General features: G+C 42.9%; 1 protein-coding gene across 6 annotated transcripts in view; it reads left to right on the top strand.

Annotated features, from left to right (window-relative positions):
• The window catches only part of PHKB (phosphorylase kinase regulatory subunit beta), a 237,155-nt gene that overhangs the window by 203,569 nt on the left and 13,008 nt on the right, over positions 1-20,578 (top strand). For all 6 annotated transcript variants that reach the window (XM_067471122.1, XM_067471123.1, XM_060788360.2 and 3 more), the window contains one exon: positions 10,811-10,945. In XM_067471122.1, coding sequence (XP_067327223.1) covers positions 10,811-10,945 — 135 coding nt within the window. The remainder of the gene's footprint in view (positions 1-10,810; positions 10,946-20,578) is intronic.

The raw sequence follows: 20,578 nt of genomic DNA, 5'->3' as shown, positions 1-20,578 counted from the left end.
TAATTGCTGTTGATACATGTTTTATCTTATTGTCTGTTGTTGGCATCGAATTTTGTAAGCCGCCCTGAGTCCCCCCTCGGGGTTTGAGAAGGGTGGAGTAGAAATGCGTGAAATAAATAAATAAATAAATAAACAAAGGCAAAGTTTTCAAGATTGGCAGAGGTCAGTCCGCCTTCTAGAAAAGAGAGATAAGAAATCCTTGTCTGGTTGTAAGGGGAAATGAAATGCTTTCCTTTCAGTTCATGTGACAGGAAAAGCATTATATGATATGAGGAAAGGATTCTAGCTCAGTCTCGTCAAAATTGGAGTTTCATGACGGTCTTGTTTCCAAGTGGAATTCTAGTTTCATGTTTCAAGTTTTGCCAGGTTCCTGTTCTGGGCATTGGATCTCCATGCTGCCTCGTTCCTTTGGGTTTAGCATCTTTGGATCTTGTGTTTTTACCTTCGTACCCTGAAGTTCATGGGCTATCTGTTCTCTTTGGAAAATACTGTTTTGGACTATACTGTTTCTATCATTTTTATTGCTTTGCTTACATGTATCCTTCAATTAGCTGCTCGCTGATTTTACTATACTGGTGTATTTAAGGACAGGTGTTCCTGCTCCGGATTTTTCAGTTGATGGTTAATTTGATGAAATTCCTGTCTTGTTTTCCTGCGGGGAGTTTTTCCTCTCTTTTGTCCTTGGCTGCTGTTGTTTCTGTTGAATTGATCTTGACTATAAAGGTAAACCAGTCAATCAAAAGATTTCACATTGATGGAAAGACAGCCGATTCTGTCGACGAGTGAAGCCCAGATTTACCTGTCAGGTGCTGCTCCCCCCTCCCCGCCATCATCAGATGTTCCCTGTAGCAAATCCTTTGCAATGTGTGCTCTCATCTGGTGTTGTGCTTGCGCTGTTTTCCCAGTGGCCCTTGAGATTGTTGAGTTGTCACAACTCTATGCTGGAACACTGACAACACAATGGAAAGCCATAAATTATGAATCGCATACCTGGAGCCTGTGTCTGGGGCCTTCTTCTGGTTGCCTTAAAGTTAGAAGGAACCTGAGACAATGCATCTCCTCTGTATCTGAATTTATCTTTTGATCTAAATTAGTTGCCATGGCAATCAGAAATCGGACGTCCTACTGCAGTTTGCATTTCATACAGCGGCTGTACTTCACAATCCTTTTACGACAGCAGGCATGTGCTTAGATGAGCGGCTCCTCCTAATTTTTTTTTTTGTGAGAAGAAGCCAGACGAGTGATTTGTAGGTTGCCAGTGTTGCTCCTTCAGCCTCATGCAGCTAAACCTTTGCCCGTCCAGCAGCTTTGACTGAGGCACTGCCACAAATTTCAGCATCTAAACCCGAGGAGGATGTGCTTCAAAGAGCCCACCACACGCTACAAGGCTTCCAGTTACAGCATTAACTAGATGCATCATTTTATCAGTCCCTGTGCAAAGCTTTACAGTGACGTCTGTCTTTCAGAACTTCATGGAACTGTATCGTCTTACCTTTTGACATTTTTGGACTTATTGTTAGTTTCCCTTTAATTTTGTTCCAACAGTTTACAGACTCATCCTAAGAGATTCCCAGAGAGCTTACAGGGAGCGGTCAACTCTCCTGTTTAAGGAGCTCCACTGGTTGCCATTCATTTTCTGGACCCAATTCCAGGTGCAGGTTCTTACCTACAAAGCCCTGAACAGCTTGGGACCTGCCTACCTGTGTGACCGCATCTCTGTATGTGAACCCACACGATCTCTTCGATCATCTGGAGAGGCCCTGCTCTCGATCCCACCTGCATCGCAGGCGCGATTGGTGGGGACGAGAGAGAGGGCCTTTTTGGTAGTGGCCCCTCGACTCTGGAACTCACTCCCTAAGGACATCAGGCAGGCCCCAACTCTGGCAGTCTTCAGGAGGAGTTTGAAGACGTGGTTGTTCCAGTGTGCCTTCCCAGAATAATGATCCCATAGCACTTTGTCCTCCAAAGCACTTTACGTATTAGGTCTGCTTGTACGTTTTCCACAAACGCCACTTTCACTTTTTTGCTCATGTCCTGGCATCATTTCCAATTTTAACTTTACAATTGGCCTTCCCACTGTTTTTAATTGTGTGTTGTCTTATTGTTAATTGTTGCATATTTTATTGTCTATGTTTTTTATTTTAATTGCTTGTATTGTTGTTATTATTGCTTGTATTGTTGTATTTGGGCTCGGCTTCATGTAAGCTGCACCGAGTCCCTTGGGGAGATGGTAGCGGGGTACAAATAAAGTGTTGTTGTTATTATTATTATTATTATTATTATTATTATTATTATTATTTTAGCTTTCCAGAGCCTTCACGATAGCAATATGTTTATTATTGCCATATGTTTTGTGAATCTGTCGTCATGAGCGCAGAACTATATAGGTGTGTGAGCATACTGACATAACTATAGCGAACAGAATGTAAGGTGGGGATTCTATAAGACGAAGCAAAATATGTTTTTGTGGAAAACTGTGCAAATGGTTTCACTGTCTATTGCTTTTCTAAGAAATGAATGACGTGCTTCGTTCGCCTTTGCACATTCATTGCTTTGTGTTAAAGAAGCCAATCTTTTCCTTTTGCAAGCTGTTTATCTGCTTTTAGATTCTGAATATGTGCTTAGGTGTTAACTAGGAGTGGGATGTAGGAGTCAACTTGATACGTCTTCAGTTTGCGGAAAGCGTTCTAAGTCCGCCTGGGCTCCAATTTGAACTCTTCTGCCATTTTTATTTCTGATATTTGGATACTGTGGCTTCTGTAAAGGATGTCAACACAGCATCTGCTTATGAGAACCCATTAAACGGGGAATATATATCAAACCTACACACTAATGGATCAATTGCTTTTAGTATGTTTCAAGATTTCAAAGGGTGTCCCATTGATGAGGAGGGGGAAGACTGACTTTATCTATATAGTTATCATTCTTGATGGGTTTTTGTTGTTGATATTATTCTCCAATTCTGTATTTCAGTTAATTTGTTTTTGCACAATTCCTATAGCCTTCTGGTAAACAAAATTATTTTGAAAATATCTTTGTAAATAGGAATTAGATGCATTTTATACTGTGCAGAATGTTTCTCCAGTTCCGTGTAGAAATGCTTAGGTTGAATGGTTGTGCATATTGAGAAATACATCGTTCAGGCATAGGAAACCCAGGCCGGGGAGCTGGATCCGGCCCCTAGGACTCTTTTGTCAGACCCTCCTCTCTCTCACCATCCTTCCTTCTCTCTTTCCTTCCTCCTTCCATCCTTCCCTTCCTTTCTTACCTCCTTCTTTCTCTTTCCCTTTTTCCTTCCCTTCCACCCTTTTGTCCTTGCTTCCTTCCCTCTTTCTTCTTCCCTCTCTCATTCCTCTCCCTCTTTTCTTCCTTGCTTCCCTTTTGTCTCTCCTTCCTTCTTCCTCCCCCCTCTCCATTCTCTTCCACCATTCCTTCCTCCCATCCTTCCTTAGTTCCCTCTTTCTCCTTCCCTTTCTCCTTCCCTTTCACCCTTTTGTCCTTGCATCCTTCCATCTTCCCTCTTTCCTCTCTCCCTCCTCCTCTCCCTCTTTTCTTCCTTCCTACCTTCTTCGATCCCCATCTCCATTCTCTTCTACCATCCCTTCCTCCCATCCTTTCTTACCTCCTTCTTTCTCGTTCCCTCCCACCCTTTTGTCCTTCCTTCATTCCCTCTTTCCTCTCTCCCTCCTCTTCCTCTTTTCTTCCTTCCTTCCCTTTTGTCTCTCCTTCCTTCTCCCTTCTCCCTCTCCATTCTCTTCCACCCTCCCTTCTTCTCCTTCCCTTCTTCCTTCCCTTCCACTCTCTCGTCCTTCCTTCCTTCCCTCCTTCCTCCTCTTCCTCTTTTCTTCCTTCCTTCCCTTTTGTCTTTCCTTCATTCTCCCTTCCCTCCGTCCATTCTCTTCCACCTTCCTTTCTCCAATCCATTCTTCCACTCTTTCTTCCACCCTTTTCTTCCTCCCTCCCTCCGTCCCTCCCTCCCTCTCTCCTATCCTTCCTTCCTTCCTTCTCTTTTTCCTTCCACCTTTCCTTCTGGGGGTGTTTAGCTGGGAGAAGAAATAGTTGAGAGGGAACATGAGACCTATGTTTCAAGATTTCAAAGGGTGTCCCATTGATGAGGAGGGGGAAGACTGACTTTCTGCTGCTCTAGAGACCGGGTCACAAGGGAGCAATGGGTTCAAATAGCAGGGAAAGAGAAATAATTAAGAACTTCCTGGAGAGTGACCTAGGCTGCCTGGGAGTGTGGTGGAGTCTCCTTGATTGTGCCTTTTTGCATGGTTGGGGGTGGGGGTTAGACTGGAACCCTTGGGGTCTCTTCCAGCTCTAGGATTCTAGGATTATATATCAGGAACAGGCAATTCAGGGTCTAACGTATACACTTTTCCTCTCCCATCCAACATCTCACCTTGACCAAGGCAACCCTTTTTCCTTCACTTTCTGCCTCCGAAAGAGAAGAGGAAGGGGACGAAAGGGCAGGGAGGAGATGGGGAGAACCCCCACCCTCCCGGCCCATCCACCCCACTCCGGCCCACCACATGGCCCCCAAATTAGAAGGTTTGCCTATTCCTGACATAGTTTATAGAGGGCTCTTGAGGATGTGGTTTCAGGGTTCAGGATCTACATTCTTTGCTGGAGCTAAAAAAGGAATCCAGTCTACAGGCTTTGACTCTTTCATCCTCACATTTGAAGACAATTAATTTCAGTCGTTTTTTCCAGCTTCAGGTCTCCTGGTTTTTGGGAACCCCATTTTTAAACCTGGGAATTAATAATCAATATTTCTTCCATCCCAAGTATGGTTAGTGACAACCTGGGAATCCCTTATATACTGCTTTGATTTCCACGATGGAAGAAAATCAGACTAGAAGAATACAAAAGAAAGAAATAAGACGAAAACCTTCACTCACTCCCCTTTATACTGAAATCATCCCTTTAGCATTTTTTCCATGTCTTAAAACCAGTCTCTTTGCTCCAAGGTTAATTCCATTCATTCAATTTCCTTGTTCCTCTGTTATCATTCACTCCGGTGAGCAAAATTAACCTTCTCCCAGAAATAGTGTGCGGGCTTGGTAATGATTTGGTTTGGTGCCTCATTATTGATTTGTGTGCCAGCTTTCAGGCTGAAGTAGATCCAGATCCTGACAGCCCCATTACTATCCAGAATTGCAATCAAATGTATTCTAGCCAAGCCCTGTCAGGGAGTTCTTTTTGCGGACAGTGCTTCTTAAGGCTTGGAAAAGCTGCTTCTGTGTGGGGTGCTTCTGTGTGGGGTGGCTAGAACATCTTAGCGACCACATTGCCTGTAACTTTAAATAATCTTTCCTCTGTACATGAGGCAGGGCATTGTGGACAAGCGTACACATGCGGAGTTAGTTGTCCTGCTCCACAGTCGCACAAGGTAGAGGATACTTTTAGGTAGTTTCATTTTGCCAGGTTGTCTTTTGATTTGCACATTCCACTTCTGAGTCTGTTCAAGGACTTCCAAGTTGACCATTCTTGGTTTGCCCCTGAAGGAAGAAGACCCTTGAGGGGGGCATCCAAAGGGGAATTCCTGGTTTAGCTGCCCAGAGGGATACTCTTGATGTTGTGGGAAAAACGTTAAGAGGAGTGGTGGTTCTTATAAAGCTTTTCCTTGATTTGAGTCTACTGGGAGGAGGCTGGTCATCATGTAATGGGTGGCTTTCACAGTGTTCAACCTTGACCAGGGACCCCTTGACCAGGGACCATTCTCCAATGTTAGTTCCAAAAGGGTTACGAATCAGTTTTGGTCAACTTTAGATTTGGCTTGGTGCTGATTCAGAAAATTGCATTAGATAGTTTCTGATACAGAACACGTGCCATCCAGTAGTCACCATCTGATTGCCCACAGAAAAGTATATTATATAACTATATAATGTTAATAACTGGGGTGGCATACAGGGAGCATACAACTCCTATGTTACGCCAGCTCCACTGGCTGCCAGTTTACTACTGGGCACAATTCAAAGTGCTGGCTTTGGCCTATAAAGCCCTAAACGGCCCCGGCCCAATTTACCTGTCGGAACGCATCTCCCCCTATGAACCATTGTGGAGATTAAGATCCTCTGGGGAGGCCCTGCTCTTTGTCCTGCCATTGTCACAGGCGCAATTGGTGCAGACGAGAGACAGGGCCTTCTTGGTGATGGCCCTCCGCTATGGAACTCCCAGATGAGATCAGGTCGGCCCCCTCCCTCCTGTTCTTCACAAGGATGGTAAAAACTTGGCTGTGGGACCAAGCTTTCGGGACAGGGCAATAAAGCAGCAATAGGAAAAATGACCAGGCCAATGAGATTTGGCGCAGATGACCAAGATGGTTTTAAATGGTGTATTTTAATATTGAGATAAATGTTTGTAATGTTTATGTATGCGTATGTGAATTCTTGTCCCGGCATTGAATGTTTGCCATATATATGGTGTGCTCCTTCTTGAGTCCCCTTCAGGGTGAGAAGGGTGGAATATAAATGTTTGTGTGTGTGTGTGTGTGTATGTATATGTATGTGTGTGTGTGTGTGTGTGTGTGTGTATATATATATATATATATATATATATATATATATAATAAGCCTCAGCACTGTAAGAGGGTTTCACAAGACCAGTCGCTCTCGTTGCAACAGTGAGGTCTCGGACCATATTTTCATTCTTGAAGACCACTGGTGGTCCATGGACCACAGATTGGGAACCATTGTTTATAAATTCTAAGAGTCTATTTTATATCTGGTTCTAGCAGAAAATAGATTCTACAAGTGTTACATTTGCTTTGCATAATACTAAATAACAGGGCTGAGTAACACTGTTGTAGGGCTGTCTTAGAATTTAAAAAGTTGCCACCGAATGCACTTTAGCCCTCTTAATTCAGCTCTGGTGTATACTGGACTACAGTGTCAGCTGATGAATGATTAATCAATGAAGTATTAATGGCTCTTGGAAGAGTATTCCTCCTGCTAAGAGAGACTTGAAAGCATGACCAATGCAGTCTAGAAGAGGAAGGAACAGGATCCAGAACAAGCCTTCCTAAACCATTTCTGCCTAGTGCCTCCTTCCGTCTGAATTTTCTTTTGACCTCAATGCTGGCTAAGTAGTTGTTAGTGTGAAGAAATAAGATTGGTCCTGTAAGAACTTCCGTAAGTAGACTGTATAACATCTTCACACTATCAATACTACTTGATAATGTTGAAGAAAAAATTGAAATGATGGGGGACATGTATACCTGAGCCAGTAATTTGAAGAGCTGGCAAAAGATGTCTTCTCCCATTCTGATCCATGTTACTTTTTATTCCAAACTAGCCATCCCCTGCCACGCGTTGCTGTGGCACAGTCTGTGTACTTACTTACTTACTTAGGTGATCCCTCGTAATCCGAGGATGATGGTCTTTCAAGGTCGGTGTTCTGGTGGTGGGTCCATAGGTGACGTTGGAGCCCTATTCTTGATCTACATCTTCTCCCACAGTGAGGGCATCAGTTTCCAGGTGGAAGGCGGTCCCAGTCAGGGTTGGCTTGACACACCTTCTCCTTGACACGTTTCTCTCTTTTGCCCTCCATTCGTGCCTCTTCAAATTCTACAGCACTGCTAGTCACAGCTGACCTCAAGGGCCAGGGCTTCCCAGTACTCAGTGTCTATGCCTGAGTTTTTAAGGTTGGCTTTGAGTTCATCTTTCAATCACTTTTCCTGCCCACCAACATTCTTGAGTTTGGAGTAGAGCAACTGCTTTAGGAGGTGGTGGTCGGGCATCCGGACAACGTGACCAGTCCAGCAGAGTTGATGGTGGAGGACCATCGCTTCAGTGGTGGTGGTCTTTGCTTCTTCCAGCACGCTGACATTTGTCCGCTTGTCTTCCCAAGAGATTTACAGGATTTTCCGGAGGTAGCACTGATAGAATCGTTCCAGGAGTTGCATGTGACGTCTGTAGACAGTCCATGTCTCACAAGCGTACAGCAGGATTGGGAGGACAATAGCTTTATAAACAAGCACCTTGGTCTCCCTACGGATGTGCCAATCCTCAAACTCTCTGGAAGGGACTGCCCGAAGAAGACCAAAGAATGCACGGAATAGGCTTTGCGATCAGAAATAATAATAATAATAATAATAATAAACCTTTATTTGTATCCCGCGACCATCTCATGAAGGACTCGGTGCGGCTTACAAGAGGCCGAGCCCAAATACAATAGTAAAAACAACAGCAACAACAGACAGCAAAATAACTCAGAAAACAAAGCAATAACATTGACAACACACAATGACACAATTAAAAACAATGGCAGGGCCAAATGTAACAATTAAAATTAAAAGTGCTGGGCGTGACCAGGTGGAGTGTTTGGAGGAGGATGGGCATGCAGATATCCTAGATCTCTGATAAAGTGCGTTGGACATAATGCTAGGAGTTTCCTATTCTGCGAAGGCACACTGGAACAACCATGTTTTCAAGCTCCTCCTAAAGATTGCTAGCGATGAGGCCTGCCTGATGTCTTTGAGGAGAGAGTCGAGGGGCCACCACAGAGAAAGCCCTATCCCTCGTCCCCACCAATCGCGCTTGCGATGCAGGTGGGATCGTGAGCAAGGCCTCTCCAGCTGAACGAAGAGATCGTGTGGGTTCATACACAGAGATGCGGTCACGCAGGTAGGCGGGTCCCGAACCATTTAGGGCTTTGTAGGTAAGCACCTGCAACTTGAATTGGGACCGGAAAATGAAAGGCAGCCAGTAGAGCTCCTTAAACAGGAGGGTTTACCTCTCCCTGTAAGGAGCAGCAGTTAACAACCTGGTCATTGGACCAATTGAAATTTCTGTGCCGTTTTCAAGGGCAGCCCCACATAGAGTGCATTACAGAAGTCCAATCTGGAAGTGACTAAGGCGTGGACCACGCTGGCCAGATCAGCCTTCACGAGGTACGATCGCAGTTGGCGCACGAGTCTTAATTGTGCAAAGACCCTCCCGGCCACCGCAAATGCCTGAGCTTCAAGCGACAGTGATGAGTCCAGGAGAACATCCAGACTGCAAACCTGTGACTTCAATGATCTGGTGAAACATCTGACCGAAGCACCCACTGGCATCACTGAACGACTGTCAACCCTCCGAATTGATCTTGCCAAAAACCAACAGCAACCATCATAAGTGCCTATGCACCAACACTCAATGCTGATGAAGACACCGTCCTATCGGAGATACCTAAGGAGGACAAAATCATCCTCCTGAGGGACTTTAATGCAAGAGTCGGGCAAGACTTCGACCTGTCGCCACGGACCATAGGAAAAGATGGGGTTCGAAACAGCAACTCGAATGGCATCCTGTTTCTCACAGTCTGTGTATATGTGTTTTGTGTGTGTATATATTTGTGTATATGTGTATGTCAATTTTATCTAGTGCATTTGGCCTGGCCACTGTATTCTATTTCTCTGTTATGTTATTTGGTAATTGTTGATTTCATTTTGTTATTTCATGTATTTCATGGATGAAAGAAGGGAATGCCATCATCTGAATCAGCTCAATATGCAACATTTGCAGAAAGATGTAATCATGCCATGAAATGTGTTCTCAGCTGTCCATATTATAGTCTTGTGAGAAATATTACCAAAGAAAAGGCATAGGGATCTGTCTCACTGCTGTTTTTTTAAATATGTGGCATGTGTTATAACTACTGACAGCGAGAAAGAGATAATGTACATTGTTTCTGTCTCAATATTTCTTTCATACTCTATTGATTGATCACATTCGTTTGCTAGTGTATACTGCAGCAATAAAAAAAATCAATTTATTTGCTTTCAAAGGCTTTACCTAAGTTTAGGATTATATCTGTTTTTATTTTGAAACTAGCTGTACCCGCCACGCGCTGCTGTGGCCAACCTTCCCTCTTTCTCTCCTTCTCTCCTTCCTTCACTCCCTCTTTCCATCCTTCCTGTCTTTTCTTCTCTTCTTCCTTCCTTCTCTTTCTCTTTCCTTCCTTCCCCCTTTTTCTTTCTCTTCTTCTGTCTCTCTTTTCTTCCTTCCTTCCCTCCCTCTTTCTCTACATCTTCCCCCTTCCTTCCTCTTTCCTTCCTTCTTTCCCTTTTTTCTTTCCTTCACTCCTTCCTTCCTTCTCTAACTTTCCTTCCTTGCCCCTTTTTCTTTCCCTCCCTCTTTTTCTCCTTTCTTCCTTCTCTACCTCTTTCCTTCCTTCCTTCCTTTCTCTTTGCTTCCATGCTTCCTTCTCCCTTTTGTTCTTTCTTTCCCTCCCCTTCTTTTCTTTTCTTTTCTTTTCTTTTCCTTTCTTTCTTTCTTTCTTTCTTTCTTTCTTTCTTTCTTTCTGAGTGAGGGTCTGAGTTAAGTTAATGAGTTGAGAACGAATCAGAGATTGCTATGTGTAATTGTATAGAATTGTATATAAGGAAGTCATGTACAGTGTATATTTCTCCTTGTGCTGTGCTGTTGTTCGTCGAAGGCTATATGTAATTAAAGAACCTGTCTGCTAAGACAAGATATAACTGTATGCTGTGGTAAGTTTGTAATATCATCTAGACTGGGGGAAAGACAATGGTAAAACTGACAATGGCCGGGCATGTGCTCAAGTGTATGTAAAAGGTTCCAGAATGACTGCAGGCTGTGGGAGCAGTTGACTGAAAATACTGTGCAGGAAGAAGCTACTGGAAAGTGCTGAAGTTGTGCAACTGATCTGCTGCTGAATTGTGAAGTTAATCTCAACAATGTGTTTGTTTCCGATAGTTAAAAGTGCTGCAGGCCTATCGCCTCTCTTTACGGAGGAGATTTCAGCCACCAATATTGATTGCTCCAAATAAAGACTTGAGTTGATGGCTGTTTGTCTTTTCCAGATGGATTGTGCACGCCATGAAGTACGAACTGCAGATCCGCGCAGGGGAGATGCCCCCCACGGATTTATACCAGCTGTCTCCCAGTGAGGTGAAGCAGCTTCTCTTGGATATTCTTCAGCCGCAGCAGCATGGAAGGTAACGGCTTTCTCTCCGTAAGACTCTCACGGTGGCATCCCTCGCTGATTGATGGTGCATTCTTTATTTCCGTCAGATTTTGTTTTCTCTCTCCTTTGCGACCAGTTTTTTATTTCATGCTATTTTGAGGCAGCGAAAACAAAGACAGACAGAGATGAGTCTATCTGGTCTCCGTCCATGGGGCTTTGCTCTGTCATCAGAATATGATACCTCGGTTGGCAGTAGCTGCAGGCATCCGCTGTGCAGGATTTCCCTTACCTTGTTTGACGCTGGGAAGAAAGACAGCATAACCCAAAGACTAGTTACTTAAGGAGGTTGCTGCAGTTTCTCTGCTGATCACTGACCTCTTTCTTCTGGCCTGTTATTAAATCCCCTTTCCCGCCAGCATACTCAAGCTGTGGCTGCATTGCCTGGAGTGTGTTGCTTCAAGATTATATACTCGGTTAATATTAGCCGGCTGTGCGAATGGATATGTGGGCACCGCAAACACCGCAAACAACCACAGCGGAAACCGACGACAATACTGCCTTGCTGTGACTCAACCACTGCTAAGGACCAGCAATCTGATTGTAATATGGAATTACGCACCATTAGTGTAACATTTAGGGTGGAAGGGAAGTGACTTTCACAGAGAGGGGCTCTTTTGTGCCAGATTTCAACATGAACTGCTATATATACGTCATAGTAAGTGCTTGATGGTGTTGGATTAGTAGGGCTGCAAATCCAAACAGAAAAGCTGTGCTTTTTTACTTGAGGTTCCTAAGGTTGCAAAGGTGAGCTGGACATCGGAGCACAGATTGTAGAATTAAAAGGAATTTAGCTTTTGATCAGGCAAAAGATGGGATCCCTAGTGTTAACAGCAGAGTTAAAAAGTCCATCGATCCCATAAGGCTCTCAAGTCTGGACTGTGTCCTCCCTTGTACAAAAACGGAGAAAATCAAGTTTCCAGGAGAAGTAATAATAGTAGTAGTAGTAGTAGTAGTAATAATAATAATAATAATACATCACACAGTCCTAGACACTTGTGAAGTGTTTGACTTGTGATGTTGTGATATGAAATACAGCATAGAGCTCTTGTTTGCTGTGACATACTTTGTTTTTTGTGTCAGTAAAATAATAATAATAATAATAATAATAATAATAATAATAATAATAATAGTAATAATAGTAATAATAGCAACTTTATTCTTACATCCCGCCACCATCTCCCTAAAGGGACTCGGGATACCTTACCTGTGCCATCACACCCAGACACTACAAAGTTAAAACTAAGATGCGCTTCTCTCTTTATCAGGGTGAACTGCGAATGCCTTACTTAGAAGCTCAGGATTCCCAACAACTGAGGCCAGTCCAGATTTGAACATCAAACAGAACATTTATTTCTCAAAGTCCTTGACAGACTTGGCACAGCTTGATGAAGTTTCAAACACAAACAGTCAACTTGTGAAACCATATAGATGTTCTTTCCTTCCCTTTTCCTTCAGCTGCTGAGTTACCTTTCCCCAACGGTAGAAAAATCCTGGGATCTTTTACCCTAACCCTGAGCTGCTATCTTTAAGAAAGAGCAGGTCTTCCCCTATCCATGCTCAAGGTTAGTTTGGGGATGAAGTAATGGAGCCTCTCCCAATGGCAGAGAAATCCTGAGATATTCTCTGCTCCAGCGCTGAGCTGCTATCTTTTAGAAAGAGCAGGTCTTCCCCTGTCTGAGCTCAGCACCAGGTTCAAAGATGAGAGGGTAACTGTACTCACAATGGCCTGTCCGAGCTGCCTAGCTTGGCCACCAGCACATCTGAGGCTTTGTCTATACTGAAGAAGGCAGGAGAGCTTCTCCAAAATGGAGATCTCATCCCCAGGAAAAAGGGCGGTCTCTGGACCAAAGAGATACTTTTTTAAGCCAATAGCTGCAAAAGGCTGGCAGGCTGGCTTCCAGCCTCTGTTAATGTTTGACTATTAGGGTGCTGCTAAGACTGTAGCAACCCTGGGGGAATTGCAAAGGGATGCTATTTCAAGCAACTAAGGGGCAATGCAAAGCAAGCTCCTAGAAGATGGAACATTACCGATGGCACAAAGTGCCTAAAAACAAACATAAAAGTGAACACAATATAAACTACAATCAAATAAAACACATGCACATATAAAAACATCAATTCAGACTCAATCAAGCTGCGATCCTCTAACCATGGTAGTAAATAACTGACACCATCAAACTTATCCAATCTCAAGGCTTGATATTCCAGCCTATTGCCTATACTAGCCTATTGATGTACAAGGGGTATTTTTTAAGGAAGGTCCGTTTTGTTGTAGACACTAGTAATTTACACGCATACCTCAACGAGCGCGTGCGTCGGGAACAACTGTGCTCAGTTTCCGCTCTGTAGCTAACCTGTACGGTCTGTTCTGTGCTTTAAAAATGTTTAAGATTCTCAACTCACCCGCCGCATGTGAGGTTCGCTCAGTGATACGGTTTTTGTCAGCAAGGAACCTGCCTGCTGCAGAAATTCATCGACAGATTTGTGAAGTGTACGGTGATACTGTTATGAGTGAAAGCAAAGTGCGTAAGTGGGTAAGACAATTCAAAGATGGCCGTGACAACATCCATGATGAGGACCACTCCGGTCGCCCTTCTTTGATTACAGACAATTTGGTGGCTTCAGTTGAAGCGAGGATTCGTGATAACAGGCGCTTCACAATAACAGATCTCTCAAACGAATTTCCTGACGTGTCAAGATCAGTGCTTTACAACATTGTTTCTGAACACCTAAAGTTTAGGAAACTGTGCTCCCGTTGGGTCCCGAAACTCCTAACAGAGGACCACAAAAACCAAAGATTTGAGTGTGCGATCAAATCAAATCGTTGCGCACGAACTACTAGTGTCTACAACAAAAGAGACCTTACTTAAAAAAATACCACTCGTACATCTCTGCATACACAAATGTGTATCCAGTGTCAGCAGACAAGAGAAAGCTTTCATCTTTGTCATCAGAACAAACCTGGAATGCAGGGCATGAAAGACCTGGAAAGGAAAAGAGTGTTGATAGAAATTAGCATGTGTGTGCTCTTTCTTCTTTTCAGCGACAGTTCTTCTCCTGGGCTGCATCCCAAGAACGGTTGTGAATGTCTCTGTATGTGGTTGGGGCTAAAGTACTGGCATTTTGAAAAGTTAGAAAATAATCTTTCTAGCCGTGCAACTTGTGCATTCATGCCACGATGAGGGACAGAGATCTGAAGTTGGATAATACTTACGATCAAATCTTTCAGCCGAGATTTTGCAAACGTTGGTGAACTTTTCAACAGCTTAACTAGGTCCTACTCTTGTTTTTCCTTGTGACAATGACACATTTTGCAAGACTGGCTTTGGTGTTTGTTTGTGCAAAGTTAGTTCTTAAAATAACTATGAACATTTGGTGTGGCAACTTTCCTGCCAAACGGTTTATATGTGTGTATGTAGTATATACACTTCAGTAGCAACACCTGACTCTGCCAAGAAACAGTGTGTAATTTTCTCTTCTGCTAATTTTGATGAAAGTGTGTTATCTTTCGAGCTGAGAAAGAGGAGGAACCTGGTAAAATGTCTCATTTGCTATTTCCTAGCCACTTTCTTCTAGGGAAGAGGAAGTCCTTCAGCTAAGCCGTTCTTTTAATCTCCAATTTTATCTCTTTGTGAAATCGAATTTCTGTATGGCATCAGCAACATATTTTTTTGAGCTCTCTATCTTGAGAAATCTTCAAAGAGAAGAGCTTCTCTGGGGAGATACCCTTGCCTGGAGGAAACAAAAAGCACTTTGCATGAATGGAAAATACAACAAGCTTATTTCCTTTTCCCAGCTAAAGCGCAGTGACAGGCAGATCTTCCAAAGAAGCCTATTCTTCCTTACCTAGAATGCAGCTTTCTTCGTTTAAGTGGGATGGTCCATTCTTCAGATTTGAAACTGAATGAGCCATGTATTCCTCCATAATGCATGTTATTATATGAGAGCTCTTCTGCCTCCCTATTACTTTCAGAGCATTATATAAAAACTCCCTGATGTGACATTTATGACATCTCTCCCTTCCTAAACCCAGCAGAGTATATAATTGCCTCATGTCTTAATAACAGTTTCCCAACTGTTTACTAGGATATTTATTTATTTATTTACAACATTTATATGCCGCCCTTCTCACCCCGAAGGGGGCTCAGAGCGGCTTACAATATATATTGTTCTGGTACAGCTGTACCGGGAGCTCCAAATTTGTTTACGTTACATTGAATGTTTGTTTGCAGTCCTAAGTTTCAGGGACTCTGCAGATAGGTGGCTTCTTTGGTTGCAGTTATAGGGCAAGCCACCTGTTCATCATCATTAAGTTTGGTCCCACCCCTTGCTCAGGCCAATTGGGAAGGGAGCCATTTTTAGTTAGTCTCAGCAAGGTTAGCCAATGTACAGGACGTGTGTAAACTTCCCCTGTACAAAAGCTTCAACCTTTAAGAATTTTCCAGGGAAAGAATTTCCAGGGAAGCATCCCCACAGCTTTGAGAATTTCGAGGAAAACAGCCCTAAAGACCAAAGAACTCCAGCTGGAGAACATCTACTGCCTTGCTGGTAGGTCCACTCGGCGTTCAAGATGCAGTTCGACCCGGTAGCGAAGCCCACATCAGTAAGGGTTAGATTACAGTCAGCCTGGGAAAAGTTAAAAAGGGGATTTTCCTTTAAAGAAGAAGTTATTGAAGATAGTTGCCTGTCCTTCGTGGGCAAGTTTAGGAATTCACCAGTTGCCCAAAAGCTTGGAATCATTTACTTAACTTTACTGAAGACAAGAGAAGTTTCTGTTTGATTGTTCCTCAATAAAAGACTTTCTTGTACTTCTCAAACCATCTAAAGACTATTTTGTGGTGGAAACCTCTGAGAACTTCTCTTTGGGCCCCCTGGCTTCCCGTTGGACAAAGGTTGCACGTCCTGTTTTAAAGACAACTATTTACAGGCCCAGTGTGTGACAGAATATATATACACACACACACACACACACACACACACACACATACACACACACACACACACACATACAATATATTATATTATTAGCATAGTACAATATCAGTATTATATATTACTATATTATACTATACCATTGTATTGTAATATCACAAGAACCCCCGGTGGCACAGTGGGTTAAATCCGTGTGCCGGCAGGACTAAAGATCGACAGGTCACAGGTTTGAATCTGGGGAGAGACAGATGAGCTCCCTCTATCAGCTCCAGCTCCTCATGCGGGGACATGAGAGAAGCCTCCCATAAGGATGATAAAAACATCAAATCATCCATGCGTCCCCTGGGCTATGTCATTGCAGACGGCCAATTCTTTCACACCAGAAGCGACTTGCAGTTTCTCAAGTCGCTCCCCTGACATGACATGACAACAAACAAAAAACCCAATATTACATATAATATAAAATATATAATTATAATATTGTATTATTATTATTATTAGTAGTAGTATATTGTATTACATTATAATATTATAAATATTAAACCTTAGATATAATATAATAATAATACCTTAGATATCTGAACCTTAATATCTTCAGTTAAAGCTTGTCTGAGTAGATCTGACCTTATTTTTTGCTTCTATTTTCTCTAATCCCGTCTACTGCTGTTGAATATAATCCTTTATCTTCTCTTTCCTCAGCTCTATTTTCAAATGCCTTTCTCTTTACTTTGGGGGATTTCTCACCCCACTTTTATACCTCTTGCCCCTGCAAGGCATTACTCTGACACACTTTTTTTTTTTTGGGGAAAGGAGAATATTGTCAAAAGTTTACTATACAAATCCTGAAAAACAGGGCCTCTAAACTGAAATCCCCATGATTAAGAAAAGTCACTCCAGGTTGCAGTCGAGGCATAGTTCAACCAGCCTCTATTCTGCCTTCAGGAAATCTTCCTTCTTTCAAGTCCCTGTACATTTCACTGCAAACTTGGAAATTAGTGATAATAATAGCTTGACTGGCTTATATGTGCATGTGAGGTCTAGGGCTTGTTGCAATGCAGGACAGGAAAAGCCCTCTGACTTTAAACACCACACCGTTGGATGGAAAACAATCCTTTTATTGAAGATAATTAAAAAACAATAAGGTAAAAAACACTTTAAAGAAATAGGTAAATCCAATTAGGTAGGAAGATAAGCAGGAACAAAGTAGTCCAGGGTAATAGTCCAGCAAAGCCCATAAAAACAAAGGCAAAACTTCCCAAATAAAATGCAAAGAATCAGGAAACATGAACCCAAGGCATGAATATAGAGTGTAAAATCCAAGGATCAAAACCATGAAACAAAGGCACTTAAAACTTCCATGAACAAGAACGTTGACTTAACTTGATTCCAAACGATGCTTCATCTGACTACATATCCTGTACTTGGGACTTTTATCTCCTCATTAGCTAAGTCTCTAGCATTCAGAAATTGGTTTCGTTTTAACTGAGAATTTCTTATCTTTTTCTCTCGGAGCCTGGCAGAACGCAAAAGCCACTGTTCAGCTCTCCTGTTTTGACTAATCTCCTCGCGTCTATCTACTTGCTCATTATCTATTTGCTCATTAATTTCTGCAGCTGGGCCAGGTGCAGAGCTGTTTTCATGTTCCCTATCATGGGAACTCTCTGGTAGCAATTCAGAAAGCACACCATCATCCCCACACCCCTCAGGGACATTCTCATGGGAAACTACTCTTTGACCAGGGATCTCCTGGACATTCTCTGTATCAAGATCCCTGACCAAACCATTGCCATCTTGAAACTCAGACATCACTCCCCACATCCAAAGCACCTTGATCCTGGAATACAATCACAGGCTGAAGGTGAACACGGCGAAGTCTGAGATTCTCTGGCTTGGCCGCCCGGCAGGTCTGACTCCTCCATTACCCACCTTCGATGGTGCCGCCCTATCTCCATCGACCACTGTTAAGAGCTTAGGTGTCATCCTGGATTCACAGCTGACAATGGAAGCTCAGGTCGCTGCTGCCAGCAAACAGGCGTTTTTCCATCTACGACAAGCGAGGGAACTGGCACCCTACCTATCTGACGAGGCTCTGGCAACTGTCATCTATGCCACAGTCACGTCTAGGCTGGACTATTGCAACGCCCTGTATGTGGGCCTTCCTATGTCTACAGCCCGAAAGCTTCGTATTGTTCAGAATGCGGCAACCAGGTTACTCACAAGAACGCCCATGAAATGCCATATAACACCAGTGATGCAACATTTACATTGGCTTCCAACTGAGTACCGTGGCCTGTATAAGATGCTAGTTCTGACCTTTAAAACTCTTTACAGCCAGGGTCCATCGTACCTTAGGGACCGTCTCTCCTTCTCCCATCATCAGAGGTCGCAACGACCATCCCAACGTGACTTACTCCATATACCGGGTCCTAGAGAAGTGCACTTGGAAAGGACCAGGCACAGATGGGCTTTTTCTATTTCTGCCCCTGCCTTGTGGAATTCCTTGCTGCCCTATATGAGAGCCATGCGTGACTTAGGGCCTTTTACTCTTGCATTTAAGACCTGGCTTTTTACTAGAGCATTCGATCTCTGTTGATTTTTAATTTTTGTATGTATGTATTTTATCTTTTGTAATTTAGCTGTAAATCGCCTGGAGCATTCTCGGATGGAGGGCGATTAATAAGTTATTAAATGATGATGATGATGATGATGATGATGAGCTCCAACAGGGCTCCTATCAAACTTACTCAAGGCTAGAGCCTTCCAGTTGGAGTCCAAGCAGGTGCAAAAGACCTTTATGTGACGTCACAAAAGAACATTCAAAGAATCACAGTCTCAAGTACTGTTGTTTTTTCCCCAAGCCTTTGCAAAGTAATTTTCAACAAGAGGAGAGCATTTCATTCTGCTGTACTGTTTTTAAAGAGATCTAATTCTATTGCCATTATTGTATTTTCATCTCCGTTTTGTATGTTTCTACCCAGACATGCTTTTATTCTAATGTTCTGCCTCTTTTGGTAGCTGTCTTGAATCCCAATCCGATAGAATGGCAGGATATAAATAAAGAGATGTATGGATGAAATGAGGAGACTTGACCAAGCCTACTGGGATATGCTCTGAACTGAACCTGAGACCTATGAGAGGCAAAGCTTGTGCTCTGCTGTCAGACAATGGTCCCTTATTCTGTGATGTATACTTGACCTTTGTCTCTGTTTGTCTGTCTGTCTCAGCTATCAGTATCTCAAGTCAATTCTGAAAGTTTTATTATTGTCCTTTAGTCTGTGTAAGATGTTTTGTGTTTTGTCTATTTATGCTGAAACGCTTAGGGATGTTTATTCGCTAAAAAAGAACTTGTAACTTGGCTTGTGCATTTCGGCTGAACCTTGATCCGTTTCTGCTGGCCAGATTCCATTAGACCTCTGTATATTTTTTTGCGTGCTTCCCAAAAATTGGTGGGTAGTTGGGTAGCCTTTTTCAGTCCTCACCCAAAAAATACAGCTAGATAGATGGGGAACTTACGAGGCTCCCCTTTCCATTCATATTTTCCTTTCAAGGGTGCCTGGGTGTCAGCAAAAGGGTTAAGAAAGTATCATATCTGGCATCATTTGTCCTTATATCCTTCATTAAGATCTGGATTAAAAGCATGAGAGTTAAGATACCACTCTTTCTGCGATCCTTTCCCTTATGTCTGTAGAGGAGACTGGGTTTAATGCTTCATTAAAGCTGCTTCTACTCTAGACTACAGAATGGCCTGGACTCTGACTCTGGATGGCGTGATTACATTGGAATGTATTTTAATTATATTATTATGTATTACTTTTAATTCTGGTTATTTTAAGATACCATTGTATGTTTTAAGGCATCTTAAATCCCCCTTGGGGTAGAGAAAGACGAAATATAAATAACGGAAAGACTACTGCAACACGCTCTACGTGGGGTTGCCTTTGAAGACTATCCAGAAGCTTCAAATGGTCCAATGAACGGCAGCCAGATTGCTAACAGGAGTGGCGCTCAGGGAGCGTACAACTCCTCTGTTGCGCCAGCTCCACTAGCTGCCAGTTTTCTACTGGGCACAATTCAAAGTGCTGGCTTTAGCCTATAAAGCCCTAAACAGTTCTGTCCCAACTTACCTATCCAAACGCATCTCCCCTTATGAACCACCTTTGTCACATATTTGTTTGGCGGAGACGAGAGACAGGGCCTTCTCGGTGGTGGCTCCTCAGCTGTGGAATGCCCTCTCTATAGATATTAGATCAGCCACCTCCCTTTTAACATTCCGAAAAAAAGTCAAGACGTGGCCTTTTAAACAAGTGTTTGCAAATGCAGAGTAATTGACATAGGAAAATGGAACGACTAGACCAGGGGTCCTCAAACTTTTTAAACAGTGGGCCAGGTCACAGTCCCTCAAACCGTTGGAGGGCCGAATTATAATTTGCAAAACACAAGAATGAATTCCTATGCACACTGCAAATATCTTATTTGTAGTGCAAAAAATCACTTAAAACAATACAATAATTAAAATGAAGAACAATTTTAACAAATATAAACTTATTAGTATTTCAATGGGAAGTGTGGGCCTGCTTTTGGCAGATAAGATAGGATTGTTGTTGTTGTTGTTGTTGTTGTGTGTGCTTTCAAGCCATTTCAGACTTAGGTTGACCCTGAGTGAGGGCCAGGT

The sequence above is a fragment of the Anolis sagrei genome, chromosome 8 (genome assembly GCF_037176765.1).
Source record: "Anolis sagrei isolate rAnoSag1 chromosome 8, rAnoSag1.mat, whole genome shotgun sequence".
NCBI lineage: Eukaryota > Metazoa > Chordata > Lepidosauria > Squamata > Dactyloidae > Anolis > Anolis sagrei.
The sequence above is the reverse complement of the archived record's forward strand: the minus strand, read 5'-3'. Positions and strand labels throughout refer to the sequence as shown.